The 18090-nt window shown below is 37.9% G+C and overlaps 1 protein-coding gene across 1 annotated transcript; it reads right to left on the bottom strand.

Moving 5' to 3' along the window:
- Window positions 1-2012: 2012 nt before the first annotated feature.
- LOC149827572 (protein STRICTOSIDINE SYNTHASE-LIKE 3-like) lies at window positions 2013-17811 on the bottom strand. The gene is made up of 4 exons (XM_090018169.1): window positions 17168-17811; window positions 16445-16720; window positions 2994-3161; window positions 2013-2508 (listed from the first exon to the last, which is right to left on the bottom strand). Exons 1-4 carry the CDS (start codon window positions 17494-17496, stop codon window positions 2115-2117), a joined length of 1167 nt encoding a protein of 388 aa, XP_089874295.1. The 5' UTR covers window positions 17497-17811; the 3' UTR covers window positions 2013-2114.
- Between the last annotated feature and the right edge of the window lie 279 nt (window positions 17812-18090).

The raw sequence follows: 18090 nt of genomic DNA, 5'->3' as shown, positions 1-18090 counted from the left end.
ATATGTATGACTTTTAAACTAGATTTAAAATCATATACTTAATTTCAACAAAAATATAATTTATTATATTTTTTTCAACCTTAATTTAACACTCAATTAAGTCTTAATTTAGATTTGAATCAAACTCAAATCTAATTATAACATTTTAGACATATTTATTAAATTTAAATTCAAATTTCAAAATCCATAATCCAAAAATATACAAATCATTTACTTTCTTGTTTAGTCCACATATTTTAGTTCTTTCAAGTATTCTTGAAATAATCTTCATACGAAACAAAGGTTCATAATTAATCGAAATCAAGAAGATCAGGAATTTTAAGAAAATCAAGAATTTATGATTATAGTCATGAATACACCAATAATTATCATTTATTTATTTTAATTATAAAAAAAAATCTCGAGTTTTACATAAAGGCTAAACTATTCTATGAAAGAGACCCTCTTTCATGGGAGAGAAGGTCTCTTTCCCAAGGGGGTTGAAACAAACATCTTTTGGAAAATATGTAGTGAGGCTCATATAATAAATGCAAAAATACATCTTTCCCATCAAAATGGGTTCACATTTCCCCTCACGGGGAAGCATTTTCCCTCCTAGGCATCCCTCTCAAGGGAAAGTGGCTTCCTTTGCACTAGGGGTGCAACAAACACTGCCTAACACTACGAAACATGCTTTCTATGGGATTTAATCCGACATAGGTGTGATGCAAAGCTTTTACTTGTCATTGCTTTGCATCCAAAGATTAAATTTTCACCATTGGGTTGAGAGACATTTCCGAAGCGCCCATTTTATTCAAAAAATCCATGTAAGCAAGGTCATTGCTTTTTGGACGTCTCAGCTTGAACAGCTCTGGATAGATGGATGCTTAAAAAACTCTCTGTTTGCATGTCTGGGCGAAGGAAAGGTTTTCACGACAATGTACAAAGCACAAGGTGTTTCCATGGGCCCCACTGTTGCAATGCAAACAGAGGCCGAAAATCAACATTACCACACCCCTTTCAGCGGAATCGCTTCCCATGGGGGGTGGTCCAACTCTGTTTCCGTGGAAGGAGACTCCCGCGGAGCCTCCTTCCGTGTTATGCAAACGTACCCTTAGATGATGGAAAATATGACGAGGGTTTCTAAGGAGAGATATTAAATGACTTTGGAGATAGCAGAAAATAGCTTCGGAACTTTTAAACTCATTCCTGGGTCAAGGAATCATTTTCCAAAGGATGGTGCAAACTAAGATCACTGTACCGAAAAAGAAAAAGAAAAACCAGAAGCTTTCTATGCACTTCCAAACAAAAGAAAAAATTTCATATTTTTGTGTAATTTCACCAGTTGTACACATGAAGAACTTCCCCACCGAAAGAGGTGGAGAAAATTTTCACAGCCGTATGTCCCATGCTTTTCATATGATGCAAAAACTCAGAATCATACCAGAAATTTTTATCACTTCTGGCCTTAAACCGAAGAAAACGGGGAACAAATAATTTAAACGATCAACCAACAAGCATTCTGTATTTAGTTATTACAGCCCTGTTTGGAGAGAAAACAAGCACCGAACACCAACATGCAATCACAGCATTGCATGCACTAAATCAGTAAACTGCGATGAATGGCATCAAAAGAGACCCCATCCAAAGCTTTCCATCCTTCTCCTCCACTTACAGCTCTCACGACCTTTCCCTGCTTGTCCACTAAAACCTATAGCACTTCACCATTGGAATCATACTTCACAACAATGGCACCAAGCCGACCACCAATGTGGAACAGACAGTGATACTTTACGGGAATCGGAAGCCTGAGAATGAATGTTAGCAGTTGAGGATAAAGGCCAAGTATGTGATTGTAGAGGTTGCTATGGCAGTGAATTCCCACCCAGAATTATCCCTTTACATTAGTTCTTACATTGTCAGGAAAGCCTGGAAGTGTGGCAAAAACATCGGTGGTTCCTGTTTTTTTCACCCTTTAAACATCGGTGGTTCCTGGCCTTAAACAGAAGAAAATGGGGAACAAATAATTTAAACGATCAACCAACAAGCATTCTGCATTTAGTTATTACAGACCTGTTTGGAGAGAAAACAAGCACCGAACACTAACATGCAACCATAGCATTGCATGTACTAAATCAGTAAACTGCAATGAATGGCATCAAAAGAGACCCTATCCAAAGCTTTCCATCCTTCTCCTCCACTTCACTTATAGCTCTCACGACCTTCCCCTGTTTGTCCTCTAAAACTTCTAGCACTTCACCATTGGAATCATACTTCACAACAATGGCATGAAGCCGACCGCCAATGTGGAACAGATAGTGATACTTTACCGGAATCGGAAGCCTGAGAATGAATGTTCGCAGTCGAGGATAAAGGCCAAGTATGTGATTGTAGAGGTTGCGATGGCAGTGAATTCCCACCCAGAATTCTCCCTTTACATTAGTTCTTACATTGTCAGGGAAGCCTGGAAGTGTGGCAAAAACATCGGTGGTTCCTGTTTTTTCACCTTTTAACCAGTATCTCTTCAATCTGCAGACCAGAAATTCAGTAGCAAAGAAATGTATCATTATATACAAAAAATACATATAACAAGGATAGGAAGTCCATAAGATATCTGGGTTCATTTCTTATTTCCAGAATCAGAGAGATGAGTAGCAGTGAAATAACACAATTTTTTATGACAAAAAAATCTCGTCAAAGATTAAGAAAAAACAAAAAGAAAAAAGTGGGAACTGAATCTTAAAATTTTGAACAAATGTCAAAATAATTTCATATTTTGATGCTAACATGCTATCAAAACTTTAAGAATTAAAATTTATTGATATAAGAATTTTGAAAATTATGATATTGGGGGGGGGGGGGGGAGAGATGTTTCATATTCAAAAAGCACAATGAAAATATCATGATCCAGATTAGAGGTATAAGAGATTCATCCAATGCATAGAAAAACCAGCCCGGTAAAAAGGAAAATGAGATCATGCACTAATCTGCAATCATGGAATGAAAACTCCTACCTGCCAATAGAACACTCGCTAAAGACAAGGAAGGACTTGTCTTTGCTCATAGATACACCATTGGGGAATGAAAGGTTGTGAACCAAAACTGTTGTTTCCTTTTTAACAGGGTCATACTTCAATAGCCTTCCTGAATCCTCAGCAGAAAAGACCAGTTGCATAAAGTTCCTAGAGAAAATGTTAACAGTTAATAACACCCTCCAAACAAAATCTGCTTTTCTATAATTAATAACTTGAGGAGAATAGTATTGCTGGCAAAAAATTAGACCCTTAATAAGTGAAAAGGGAAAACAGAACTAAAATACTTGTATTTACAGCCAAGAAAACTAGGTTCAGGAGGACCAATGTGCAGATAAGTGATATGGAATCAATTACATGCTCAAGAATAAGCATAAGCCATCTTTAATTATCCAAACTAACCAGGCAGCAGCAATCCATACTTTCCATACAGGTGCAACTTAAAAGTCAAAACTCAACAACTAAGGGAAGGTGTGGTGCAAGGTGGAAAGCATAATGGGCAAACTCGTGACTCGGGCTCGGATCTGACTCCTACTGGGTCACCGAGTCAGCAGGTTGACTTGGACGAGTCAGGACTCTATATTTTGTTAGGAAAGTTTTAAAATATTAATGATTACTACCAAAAGTGTTTTGAAAAAGTTTAGTCCCATATCTAAGAGAGAAAAGTTTTTCAAGAGGTTTAGAGAGTTTGTTATCTATTCTTTACTTTGGTAAGCCTTGATTCTTTAGGTGGATTGCGGACGTTGCTGCGCATTGTGCAGCAACGGACGCGCCGTTCGCGCACACGTGCGTGCGCAAGGGCGCTTGAGGCGCAATGTGGCATTTTGATGGCGCACTTTGCACTTCGCACGCTCGCAGCGGTGCGAGGTGCTTATGAGGTGCAAATATCCGTTTTGACTTTTCGGTTTTGAGTTATCTGGCCGTTTGAAAAGCTTTAAGTTGCATGCATATCGAGTTAATGTTGCATTGTGATTGTTGGGCGGTTTTGGAGGCCTTTGATTGACAGTCAAAGGTGGGTGACCGTTCAGGTACTTTTTCATCCTATTTTCAAACCGCCAGATTTATGACCATTAATCTCATTTATCGCAAAATGTTTTGGCCTCTCTAAAAGTTTATAAATATCTTCTATTTTCGTCATTTGAAAAATAAGAATTTTCCGACTTTCTAAAAATCTTCTTCTTCCTTCTTCTCGATTTGGCTTGCAGAGTACAAGCGTGGTAGAGATCATCTGTCCTTGCGAAACAGTGACTCTCTGGAGGTTCAAGCCTAGTTGTATCTTGAGAACTCAGTCGCATCAAACCCCTTTTCGCATCTCCGGTCTTCTCGGAGTGGGGCGATTGAAGTTCTAAAGATAACGATCTTAAGAACGTGCCTCTAGGCTTGAGATCTCTTTTCTGAAATCCATTTTCACAAGGTTGGTGTAACAATTTTAGAACTTCAATATGGCCTCTGGTTCGACATCCAACTCCATCAATCTGCTTAGCCGTGACCTTAAAAAACTCGATCGATTTGATGGGTCAAACTTCAAGCGGTGGCAATCAAAGGTCTCTTTCTTGCTATCCGAGCTGCATATTGACTATGTTCTCAAAAAGCCCTGTCCCACTGTCGCTGCTGGAGAAGTTGAGACAGAAGAAAGAGCGAGAGAAGTGGTTTACTGACAACTACCGATGCAAAGGGCATATCCTGAACACTTTAGCCGATTCTCTTTTTGACTTGTATTCACCATTGGAGTCGGCTGGAGAGTTATGGAATGCTCTCGAGATCAAGTACAATGCAAAAGATGCTGGTAACAAAAGGTTTATCGTAGATCAGTATGTTAATTTTTCTATTATTGATGATAAGCCTATACTTGCTCAAATTCATGAGATGCAAATACTGGCCTATAAGATCAAAGGAGAAGGTATGTATCTTGATGATGACTTCCAAGTTGCTGTCATCATTGGGAAGCTGCGGGACTCCTGGAAAGAATATAGGAATCATCTAAAACATAAAAATGAGAAAATAACTTTAGAAGACCTTCTTAAGGACATCCGAATTGAGGAAGAGACTCGTCTTCGTGACAAAAAGAATTCGAGTCCTAAAAAAGGTTATCCTAAAGTGAATTTTGTTAGTAACAAGGGTGGCAAAATCATGAAAACCCAGAAAATCAAAAAGAATTTTGTGAAAGAGAAAAAGCCAACTGATAAAAAGAAAATTAGTTGTTATGTTTGTGGCAAGTTTGACCATTTTGCTAGAGAATGCAGAGAACGGAAGAGGACTGGTCCTAAGCCAAATGAGTCAGAGGATAGGCTTGTTGTTGTAATCTCTGAAACCTTTATGGTGGCTGTAAATAAGGACTGGTACCTGGATACTGGAAGCATTGTTCATATGGCAAACGACAGGAACTTGTTCAAGTCGTATGAAGTAGTGGGGGAGGGATGCAATCTCTTTATGGGAAACTCTTCCTCAACTAAAGTGCTGGGAAAATGGAGTGTGGAAATTAAGTTCACCTCCGGGAAAGTCCTAACACTTGAGAATGTCCACTATGCTCCAGAAGTTCAAAAAAATTTAATCTCTGCAGTTCAAAAAAAGAATGTCACGAAATGGTTTTAAGATTGTTATTGAGTCTGGGATTGTAACTGTGACCAAAGGAAAATCTTTGTAGAAAAAGGGTTTGCCACTGGTGGTATGTTCAAGATGAGCATAAATGAAGCTACTACTTCTGTTTATATGGTTGACTCCTATTTTCTTTGACATTCACGATTAAGACATATAAATTCTCGTTGCATTCATAATATGAATAACTTTGGTTTTCTTCCGTGTCATGTGAGAATAGAACATAAACATAAGTGTGAGACATGCATTCAAACTAAGCTAACTAGACTCCCGTTTCCTAGTGTAGAAAATAATTATAAATTGCTTGAATTAGTACATTCTGATGTGTGTACGATGGATAATGTTTTGAGTCGTGGTGGCAACAGGTATTTTATTACCTTTATAGATGATTACTCAAAATTTTGTTATGTTTATTTGTTGAAACATAAATCTGAAGCATTTTCCAAATTTCTTCTTTATCTAGTTGAAGTACAAAATAGGTTTAAAACAAAGATTGTACATTTAAGAACAGATAGAGGAGGTGAATACTTAGGTGGAGAATTTGATAAATTCTGTGAAGATAATGGTATTATCTATCAAACGTCAGCTCCTAGAACTCCTGAACAAAATGGAGTAGCAGAAAGAAAAAACAGAACACTTGTAGAAATTGTTAAAATGTAAAACTGTACATATATGTATATATAATAATATTATATTATTATATATATATATATAAATACATTTTTAATTTCTTTCTTTTCTGTATTTTTTTTCCTTTATTTTTATTTTTTGTCTTTATGTCATCTAGTTCAGTTTGAACTAGAATAACTGTTGCTAGTCAAGTCCTGTCCAGACTTGACTAGCAATAGAGCTGTTGGACTGACACAGTCCAACAGCTCTTAATAGAGCTGTTGGACTGACACATTCCAACAGCTCTAAATAGAGCTGTTGGACTGTGCCCAACAGCTCTATTGAGTCCTCTTTCGGCTGTGTATATAAAGGGGTGCAGCCCCTCTTGTATTTCACTCCAATGCTTCTTAAGCAATTGGTTTTTCATATCAATAAAGAATACATTTTTATTTTTATTTTGTTTCCAGTTATACCCTTTTTAAGGGTTATGCTTTAGTGTCATTCTTGACACTTGCTCTTGTTAATCAAAGCTCGTGTTTCGAAGATCCCCATTTTATTTCATGGTATCAAAGCCGCGGAAGTACTAAATCTTGAGGAAAAGCTGCCTCGGTTTCCGTGCCCGTTTGCAAAAGTGTTCGCCACTTGAAGAGAAGTGTTTTATCACTTCATTGGAGAAGATTTCACATCTTGTTGTATTGTTTTTTTTCTTTCTTTCTTTCTCATTTTCCTTCTTGTTTCTCTTCTATCCCTATTCTTTCTCTCCTTGTAATCGATGGATGACAATGATAAAGTCACCATCATGCCTATGAAACTAAGCGATACGAACTATGTAACATGGGCTTCAATCATGAAGCACCATATATGGGGAAAAGGCTTATGGGGGATTGTGGATGGTTCCGATTCGGAACCTAAGCTATCTCTTACTAAAAAGGAGGGAGATAAAGACGTCCCTCTATCGGAAGAAGAGAAAATCAAGGCTATTGCCTCATACGAGAAGAAATGGAAAGAAAGGAGAATATCTCATGCGAAGATAATGTCATGGCTTATCAATAGCGTTGACATTAAAAAATGCTCAAGTCTTGCCAAATTTGATCATGCCGATAAGGCATGGGAATACCTTAAGAATATGTATTCCCTTAAAGATATTGCACACGTGTGCAACCTCCAAGAAAAAGTTTGAATGATGACACAAGGAGACAAAACTATTCGTGAATATTACAATGGGTTGTCCGAACTTTGGGAAGAACTTTCCCTTTTAGAACCAAAGTGGCATTGTGCCGAAGACATCGAGCTTCGTCAGAAACAACTCGATGTTGAACATTTTTACCAGTTTATCACTGGATTAAGGCCGGAATTTGAAACCACTAAATCGGCCCTACTTCACCGGGGAAAAATTCCTTCTATTGTTGAAACTATTGAAGAGTTAACAATGGAAGAAAATCGTCTCTGGAAAGGTTCTTTAAAAATTGAAGATGATTCCGTTTTAGCCGTGTCTAGACCAGGGAATCATGTTCGATCATATAGGCCTCCTCACTTTAACCGACAAAATGGTGACTATGATAAGAAGAAAGTTATTTGTCATCACTGTCATGAACCGGGACACTACAGGCCACAATGTCCCAAACTTAAGGAGCTGAGAGAAAAAAGAGCTGCAATTGCTGGATCGGAGCCTAAAGATCAGGATGCACCAGTTTCCCTGGCCCAACTAATGGAGATCCTTCAGCCTCTCATCAAAGGTGCCTCTTCCTCATCTGAAGCTTCAACCGGCGCAGCAGCCTCATCTTTTTCTGATTTAGGTAAAATTTCTTGGCTTCTTGACTCTGGTGCATCTTTTCATATGACCCCAAATAATCAAAGTCTATCCAAATGTGTTAAAAATAAAACAAGTGTGTCAAAGGTCTTTACTGCTGATGGGACTTCTCTTGAAATAGAAGGAATAGGAGATTTTGAAAAAATTTATAAAACAAAAAATTTTTTTATTCCAGAAATTAGACATGTTCCCAAATTAAATTTAAATCTTTTATCTATATCTCAAATTTCTGATTATGGGTGTAATATTTCTTTTTCTTCTCATGGTTGTTGGGTACAGGATCGCCAGTCAGGCAAGCTGATTGGGGAAGGCCATAGAGAAGGAGGACTCTATTACATGGATTTTTTGGAAATGCCGAAGAAAGCTTTTTGTTATAATATTCAAAAAATAGAGTTGGAACTGTGGCATAAGAGACTTGGTCACCCACATATAGCCAAAATCCAACATTTTCCAAATCTAGGGAAATTTTGTAACTCTGAATCATTTGATTGTAAAGATTGTATTCTCGGCAAAATGAAAAGATTACCATTTCAGAACAGAACCTTTTTCTCTTCAAGACCACTTGAATTAATACACTCGGATGTTTGGGGTCCTGCACCAGTAATTTCTAAAGGAGGATTTGTTTACTATGTTATTTTTGTCGATGATTTCTCCCGACATACGTGGATGTACTTTCTCAAACATAAGTCTGAAGTATTTTCATACTTTCAAACTTTTCATAATATGGTTAAAAACAAATTTCAAAATGATATTACTATTTTTCGCACAGATTCAGGGGGAGAGTTTTTATCCACAGATTTTCAAAATTATCTTAAATTGCATGGCATCACACATCAAAGATCTTGTCCTTATACACCTCAACAAAATGGACTGGCAGAACGAAAACATCGCCATATTATAGAAACCACTAGAACTTTATTAATAGCAAATCAAGTCCCTAAAGACTTTTGGGCATGAGCTGCCTTAACTGCCACCTATCTCATTAATAGGATGCCATCTTCTTCGTTACAAAATATTACTCTCATTGAAAAACTTATGAACATTTCTCCAGACTACTCTAGATTAAGAATATTTGGGTGCAAATGTTTCATATTTACTGACAAAAATGATAAACTTTCCCCTCGTGCGATTCCCTGTGCCTTTTTAGGATATGCTGAAAACCAGAAAGGTTATAGATGTTTTGACTTCAAAAATAATAAACTATATGTGTCTAGAAATGTTTCCTTTCTTGAAAAGGAGAGCTTCTTTGATTTTAGAAAATTAAAAGACGTCACTGAGTACTCCTTTTTGCTAGATCTAACATCAACATCTGCTGAATATGACCTTGATTGTAACTTTAATGATGATCCAAGAATTATTGATCTTAATGTTGAAAATGAAGAAGTTCATAGAGATACTAGTATTCAATATTCCAGGCGACAAGAGTCTAATACTTCATGTGCACTTGAGAAATATTCTAACATTCCAACTAGACAATCATCCCGAATCTCGAGGCCTCCAAAAAAGTTTGTATCATACGAGTCTTTCTCACCCACATATAGGGCAGTTATTGCATTAATTCACTCATATGAAGAACCATCCACATATTTTCAAGCAAAAAATGATATCAAATGGATAGAAGCCATGAAAGTTGAATTAGATGCACTTGAAAAGGCTTCTACATGGAATATTCAAGATCTTCCTCCAGGGAAGAAAACTATAGGATGTCGATGGGTTTATAAAATTAAAACCAAGAGTGATGGTACTCTTGAAAGATATAAAGCCCGTTTAGTAGCCAACGGTTATGCCCAAGAATATGGGATTGATTATGAAGAAACCTTTGCTCCGGTGGCTCATATGACTACTGTCCGAACCTTAATTACCTTAGCTTCTATCAAAAAATGGTCTATTTTTCAAATGGATGTCAAAAATGCTTTTTTAAATGGAAAGCTAGTTGAAGAAGTATATATGGAACCCCCTCCTGGTCTAAGTATTCCTAAGGATAAAGTCCTTCGCTTAGAAAAAGCTCTTTATGGACTTAAACAAGCACCAAAAGCTTGGTATGATAGGTTTAGTCGTGTTATGATTGATATTGGTTTTCAATTTTGTTTAACTGACACTGCTTTGTTTATTAAGAATTCTGATGCAGGGATCATTGTGCTTCTTCTCTATGTGGATGATATGATCATCACCGGAAGCGATAAACAGGGAGTTGAAACAATCAAAACACTTCTTAAATCTCATTTTGAAATGACTGATTTGGGCTTGTTGAGATATTTTTTAGGCATTGAAGTTGCTTATTCTCCTAGAGGATATTTATTATCTCAGACTAAATTTGCTTTTGATATTGTTTTCAGGTCTGGTATTACTGATGATAAGAAAGTTGACACTCCAGAAGTTGTTAATGTTAAAATGAAGATTGATGATGGAGAACTTCTTGCAGACCCTACTCCTTACAGACAGCTTGTCGGGGCACTTTCCTATCTATCCATTACCAGACCAGATATAGCACAAGCTGTTCATACAACAAGTCAATTTCAACATGCTCCTACTTCTGTTCATATGGGAGCAGTCATGCGTATTATCAGATACATCAAGTCCTCTCTTTCACGAGGACTTTTCTTATCTTCCTCCTCTTCTCTTGATTTAATTGCATATACTGATGCTGATTGGGGAGGTGATCCCAATAACAGACACTCAACCACTGGCTTTTGTGTCTTTTTAGGGGAATCATTAATCTCGTGGAGGTGTAAAAAGCAGCATAAGGTATCTTTCTCATCCACCGAAGCTGAATACAGAGCCATGGCAACCACGACCATGGAAGTAGTTTGGCTCCGACGACTGCTTGCTGATATGGGAGTTGAAGCAACAAAGGCTTCACAAATGTGTTGTGACAACAAAAGTGCGATCTACATTGCCAGTAACAGAACATTCCACGAACGCACCAAACACATCGAAATGGATTGTCACTACGTCAGAGAGGAATATCTACACGGGATAATTGATCTGCCATATGTCACTTCAGAATATCAGTTAGCAGACCTCTTTACAAAGCCTCTCGCTGCTCCCCGATTTCACTTTCTCTTAGACAAACTTTCGCTCATTGTACCGTAAGTTTGAGGGGGAGTGTTAAAATGTAAAACTGTACATATATGTATATATAATAATATTATATTATTATATATATATAAATACATTTTTACATTTCTTTCTTTTCTGTATTTTTTTTCCTTTATTTTTATTTTTTGTCTTTATGTCATCTAGTTCAGTTTGAACTAGAATGACTGTTGCTAGTCAAGTCCTGTCCAGACTTGACTAGCAATAGAGCTGTTGGACTGACACAGTCCAACAACTCTTAATAGAGCTGTTGGACTGACACATTCCAACAACTCTAAATAGAGTTGTTGGACTGTGCCCAACAGCTCTATTGAGTCCTCTTTCAGCTGTGTATATAAAGGGGTGCAGCCCCTCTTGTATTTCACTCCAATGCTTCTTAAGCAATTGGTTTTTCATATCAATAAAGAATACATTTTTATTTTTATTTTGTTTTCAGTTATACCCTTTTTAAGGGTTATGCTTTAGTGTCATTCTTGACACTTGCTCTTGTTAATCAAAGCTCGTGTTTCGAAGATCCCCATTTCATTTCAGAAATGATGAATGCTATGCTGCTTAATACGGGTTTGCATTCCAACTTATGGGGAGAGGCTATACTTTCTGCTTGTTATATTCTTAATCGAGTTCCTTATTCCAAATCTGATAAATCACCTTATGAATTGTGTTTTGGTAAGAAACCTAATCTTAGTTATTTTCGTGTTTGGGGTTGTTTAGCATATGTTAAAATTTCAGAAAATAAAAGGATGAAGGTTGGACCTAAAGCATTTAAATGTGCATTTGTTGGGTATGCTGAACATAGTAAAGCATATAGATTTTTAGACATTGTTAATGATGTTATTGTAGAATCTAGAGATGCATCTTTCATAGAACATAAAAATGCATTTGATTCTCTTCTTGATAGCAGCCGGATTATAGTAGATGAACTTCCTGTAAATGACATGATTGAATATTCTAATGAATGTGTTGATGAGCCAGAAAATGAAGTTAGACTCAATAAACGCATTAGAAAACCAACTAATTTTGGTTCTGACTTTTATACATTTCTAATTGAGAATGATTCTGTGTCTTTTCAAGAGGCTATGTCTTCTCAAGATGCTGCCTTTTGGAGAGAAGCTATTAATGATGAAATAGAATCAATTATGTCTAATAATGTTTGGAAATTAGTGGATTTACCTGTTGGTTGCAAAACTATTGACTGCAAATGGATTTTCAAAAAGAAATTAAAAGCTGATGGTACAATCGATAAATTTAAAGCACGTTTGGTTGCAAAAGGCTTTAAACAAAAAGAAGGTATTGATTATTTTGATACTTTTGCTCCTGTAACCAGAATATCTACTATTAGAATTCTGATTGCCATGGCTGCCATATATAAGCTTCAAATCCATCAAATGGACGTGAAAACAGCCTTTTGAATGGAGAATTAGATGAAGAGATATATGGAGCAACCTGAAGGTTTTGTAGTGCTAGGGCAAGAGCGCAAAGTTTGCAAACTTGAGAAATCCTTATATGGATTAAAGCAAGCCCCTAAGCAATGGCATGAAAAAATTGATAGTTCTTTGGTGCATAATGGTTTTAAAATTCATGATGCGAACAAATGTGTCTACAGTAAAGTAGATAGTAGCTCAATTATTATTATTTGTTTATATGTTGATGATATGCTTATTTTGGGTAACAATAGTGAATGCATAAATCAAACAAAAAGATTTTTATCTTCCTTTTTTTGTATGAAAGACTTGGGTGTTGCGGATGTTATTTTAGGAATCAAAATTATAAGAAATAAAAATGACATTGTATTATGTCAATCACATTATATTGAGAAAATTCTTACAAAGTATGGATATCTTAATAGTTCACCAGCATGCATCCCATATGATCCAAATATGAAATTGACTCCTAATGATGGTGCTAGTGTTCAACAATTAAAATATGCCAGTGTTGTAGGTAGCCTTATGTATGCAATGAACTGCACAAGGCCTGACATTGCCTATGCAATGAGTAAAGTGTGTAGATATACTAATAATCCTGGTCATCAACACTGGAATGCAGTGAACAAGATTCTTAGATATCTAAAGCATACTTTAGACTATAGAATTCACTATACCGAGTTTCCTGTTGTTATTGAAGGGTATAGTGATGCAAGTTGGAATATTGACTTTGAAGATTCCAAGTCTACGAGTGGTTGAGTTTTTACCCTTGGAGGAGGAGCAGTTGCATGGGGGTCTAAGAAACATACCTGTATAACTCATTCTACAATGGAATCTGAGTTTATTGCTTTGGCATTTGCTTGTAGAGAAGCTGAATGGCTTAAGAATATGCTAGTGGATATTCCACTAGGTGAGAAGCCTATACCTGCTATTTCAATGTTTTGTGATAGCCAATCAGCTATATGTAAAGCAGGTAATATGAAATACAATGGGAAGTCTAGACATATTAGTCTAAGACAGTTTTATAAGACAAATGATTGATGACAATATTATTTCATTGAAATATGTGAAGTCATGTCAAAATTTGGCAGACCCATTTACGAAAGGCCTTTCGAGAGATGTCATCAATAAAACATCGAGGGGAATGAAAATTAAGCCAATTAAGTCATCACCTAAGGATACCCAACCTAGAGCGCTGGAGATCCCACATGCATAGGTTCAATGAGAAACGAATTGGTGAATGACAAATATTGAGCATATTTATGTAAGCCTATTACTGATGTGTGCTCATGAGCTGCAACTAATATGAGGGTTGAGCTAATAGCTCTTAATGAGTTTGTAGGCCTTAAGGCTAAGGTGTGTGTTACAGTACACCTAGACAAACTCACCTATATGAGTGTAGAAATGTGAGCCGTTTCTTATGAGAATTTGGCAATTCTCTAGAGCACTCATGAATCCAGGAAAGCACAAGGCTCTAAATGTGCCAACATGAAATCCACACAATCGAACTTTTGGAAACCTATGTATGATTGAAAACTCTGTTAACAATATAAGGAGCTAAGTTCAAGGTAAGTCCACTTAGCACCTTGGTTAATTTAGGTTTTCTTTCAAATAGTGGGGGTTCAAGTCATGCAGACACTCTCACTAATGCATAAGTTTCTATGCAAGCCAAATATATTTTAAAACTAGTGGGGGATTGTAAGGAAAGTTTTAAAATATTAATGATTACTACCAAAAGTGTTTTGAAAAAGTTTAGTCCCATATCTAAGAGAGAAAAGTTTTTCAAGAGGTTTAAATAGAGAGTTTGTTATCTATTCTTTACTTTGGTAAGCCTTGATTCTTTAGGTGGATTGCGGACGTTGCTGCGCATCGTGCAGCAACGGATGCGCCGTTCGCGCACACGCGCGCGCGCGCGTGCGCAAGGGCGCTTGAGGCGCAATGTGGCGTTTTGATGGCGCACTTTGCACTTAGCACGCTCGCAGCGGTGCGAGGTGCTTATGACGTGCAAATATCCGTTTTGACTTTTCGGTTTTGAGTTATCTGGCCGTTTGAAAAGCTTTAAGTTGCATGCATATCGAGTTAATGTTGCATTGTGACTGTTGGGCGGTTTTGGAGGCCTTTGATTGACAGTCAAAGGTGGGTGACCGTTCAGGTACTTTTTCGTCCTATTTTCAAACCGCCAGATTTATAACCATTAATCTCATTTATCGCAAAATGTTTTGGTCTCTCTAAAAGTTTATAAATATCTTCTATTTTCGTCATTTGAAAAACAAGAATTTTTTGACTCTCTAAAAATCTTCTTCTTCCTTCTTCTCGATTTGGCTTGCAGAGTACAAGTGTGGTAGAGATCATCTGTCCTTGCGAAGCAGTGACTCTCTGGAGGTTCAAGCCTAGTTGTATCATGGGAACTCAGTCGCATCAAACCCCTTTTCACATCTTCGGTCTTCCTGGAGTGGGGCGATTGAAGTTCTAAAGATAGCGATCTTAAGAACGTGCCTCTAGGCTTGAGATCTCTTATCTGAAATTCATTCTCACAAGGTTGGTGTAACATATTTTACAGTGTAAGCATATGAATAAGACATGGAAATGACTAAACTTCAAGCTAATGTGTCAATAGCTAAGTTACAAAAACATATAATTATACATAATTATTAACTTTTCTCATTGAACAATATTAGATTCTTCATAACAAGTGACTTTATATAAGAATTATGCATTAAAATAACAAAATACATGATCAAAAAATTTATTTAATAGGTTGGATCAGCAGTCCTGAATCGTGATCCAGTTGGGGTCCGATCTAGGTCGACTCAGGCGATTCTTGAGTCGACTCGCAGGGTTTGCCAACTATGGTGGAAAGTGCATAGATGTGTCTATACTTTTGTATGGAAATTTTAGCTATTCTGAACTATGTATGACTGAACAGTTAAGGATATACTTGGAAAGGTAGGTCTCATTTCACGCAAATTCATGGTGGAGCCTAACTCTGAACTGTCGAATTTGACTTTTTTTTTTTTATGAACGAACCAATCAACAAGCATATAGAATATCTGAAAAATCGCCAACTTCATGAAGGTATCATGTTTTCCCTAATGAATAATTCCAAACAATAAAACCAAACTAGAATCCTTCAAGTTGAGTCCTGCAAATTGTTTGTAACTTTGTACAGTTAACATTGATATATAAAACAAGCAGAACATTACCAATTTTATTCTCAAATGAGTTAGTCACAAGACGATTGACATGACGACAGACCTGCCAGGTTGATATATACAAAACCAACTCTTATGCATCAAGTCACATCAGCAACCTCATCTTGTTCCAAACCAACAAAGGTTTTTATCTTTTGCCCCCACTACGTGAATTTTAGCATACAATAACTTGTACGCTTGAAGGACTTCCATTATGTGGGCAGCTTAAAATATGCGCACACAGAGCAAGTTAAAATTGTGATTTTGCCTTTTTTATTTTTTTGCTTTTTATTGATGCCATGATCTATAACTAACCAGTTAAATTATGGAGCCTTTCCACTACATGTGCATAGGTGCACGTCCTCCACTGGGTTAAAAGAAAAACCCGGGTCTCTAATGAATCATCAGGCAGATTCCCCTCCCACACTAAATCCCACTTTAGTCACCAAATGACCAAATCTGCTGGCACACATGCAGGTGAAACTGATGGGCACAAAACAAATGACATCTTAAGAAATAAGGAGGACAACCATTTTGGCTCAAGCAACTACCAAACAGCAGATTCTCTGAAACTAGCTTCTCCTCTCCCAAAATATCAAAAATCCAGTTTCCAACCAATCACAAAACTAACAATTTGCAGGAAAATGTGAACACAATGGAAATAAAGATGGCCAAAAGAGAGTTGGAAAGAAAGCAGACGAATGGCAGTACCTTCTCTGATAGTGAGCGCTACTATCAGTGAAGTAAATATTGCCTTCGTCATCTATATCCAGATCATTTGTGAACCTCAGCGGCACGCCCTCTGCCTCTGTCACCAGCGACGTCGCCAACCCACCTTCTGGTCCAACCTGCATCAACCCGAAATACGCATCTGCTATGTACAAATCTCCCGTTTTCTTATCAAAACGGAGTCCCAACGGCCTCCCACATATGTGCTCGTTCTTCACATAAGCCAAAGGCGATGGCTTTGGTGCACACAACTCCGATCTAACGCCAAAACAAATAAAAAATCAATGAGAACAAAACAGAAAACATATCGGATCTTGACGAAAAAAGCGAAATTCCGCGAGAAGAAATAAAAAAAATACCAAATGAGTATCAAGGAAAAAGAGAAATTCCACTAGAAGAAAGCAAAAAAAAACAAATGGCTATCGTGGAAAAAGGGAAATTCCATTAGAAGAAAGCAAAAAAAAAAAAAGGTATCGAGGGAAAGGGGGATATTCGACTAGAAGAAAGCAAAAAAACCAAATGGGTATCGAGGGAAGAGGGAAATTCCACCAGAAGAAAGCAAGAAAACCAAATGGGTATCGAGGAAAAGGATATTCGACGAGAGGAAAGCAAAACACCAAATGGGTAGCGATGAAAAAGGGCGAAGTCTTCTTAAGAAAGCGAAAAAACAAACGGGTAGCGATGAACAATGGGAAAACCGTGCACCTGTTGGAGGACGTGTACGCAAAATCTGTCCAGGTCTCCCCATTCCAGAACAGAACCCGGCCATCGGCGACTCCGGTGTACGGCCCCCGGCCGAGGGGATCGAAGGCGATGCTCTCGGGGCCCTGAACTTGGTTGAGGAACTTGATCTCGGACCTCTGGAGCTTGTTCTCGGGGTCGTTCAGGGAAGGGAGCTGCGACCAAGGAGGGAAGTCGACCTTGTAGGCCTTGAACTCTGGAAATCCATATATGGCGCTGTGGTGGAAGGGGTCGATGCCGCAGTAGACAGCGAAAAAGAAGACGATCCCGGCGAGAATTACGGCCAGCGCCATCGTCGATCTGCAACTACCAAGAGTATGCGTTTCTCTGCGGGATTTTAGGGTGATGGAGAACAAGAGAGGAGGGAGGCTCGCTTAAGAGTGTTGCAGAGGTGTGTAGTTCAACACTTCAACTACTCTCCATCCACGTTCTACCTACCACTGACCGGTGATTGGTGGAGAGTTTGAACTGAGGACATTTTTTTTATCAGCCAACTCCCCCCCCACCACCACCACCACCACCACCACCGCCACCACCACAGACACACACACTGGCTACACCAACCCCCCTTTGTCCCAACTGGCTTCTCCTTTTCTTCTTCTTTCCTCAATGCCTCAAGGATCAGGTGTAATGTGATTATACACTTCTTTCAGCCTGCTGATGTACCTGATCACCTTACATCTTTGGGATACAACCCGCCAGCCGTGGAACCCAAGCAATGATGCGGGGTGATCAGGTGCAGCGGCAGCACATTAAATGTCTGTACGCCTGATCCTCCCTCCATGCCCATGACTGTGATAATGGAATTGGATTGGATGCAGACCCCACAAACATTATTGGTTTGAATCTGAATTCAAAAATAGTCTCCATAGAAGCTTGAATCCAAT

The sequence above is a fragment of the Nuphar pumila genome, chromosome 10, assembly GCF_984573655.1.
Source record: "Nuphar pumila chromosome 10, dmNupPumi1.hap1.1, whole genome shotgun sequence".
Lineage (NCBI taxonomy): Eukaryota > Viridiplantae > Streptophyta > Magnoliopsida > Nymphaeales > Nymphaeaceae > Nuphar > Nuphar pumila.
Note: the sequence above shows the minus strand (reverse complement) of the source record. Positions and strands in the feature narration are given on the sequence as shown.

What these genes read in the sequence shown, in the direction of transcription:
- LOC149827572 (XM_090018169.1), bottom strand. Translation starts at nt 17,496, where the DNA reads ATGGCGCTGGCCGTAATTCTCGCCGGGATCGTCTTCTTTTTCGCTGTC. An exon ending in GCGTACACGTCCTCCAACAG is followed by an intron (nt 16,721 to 17,167) that starts GTGCACGGTTTT and finishes TTTTGGCGTTAG; the next exon opens with ATCGGAGTTGTGTGCACCAA. An exon ending in AGCGCTCACTATCAGAGAAG is followed by an intron (nt 3,162 to 16,444) that starts GTACTGCCATTC and finishes CATTTTCTCTAG; the next exon opens with GAACTTTATGCAACTGGTCT.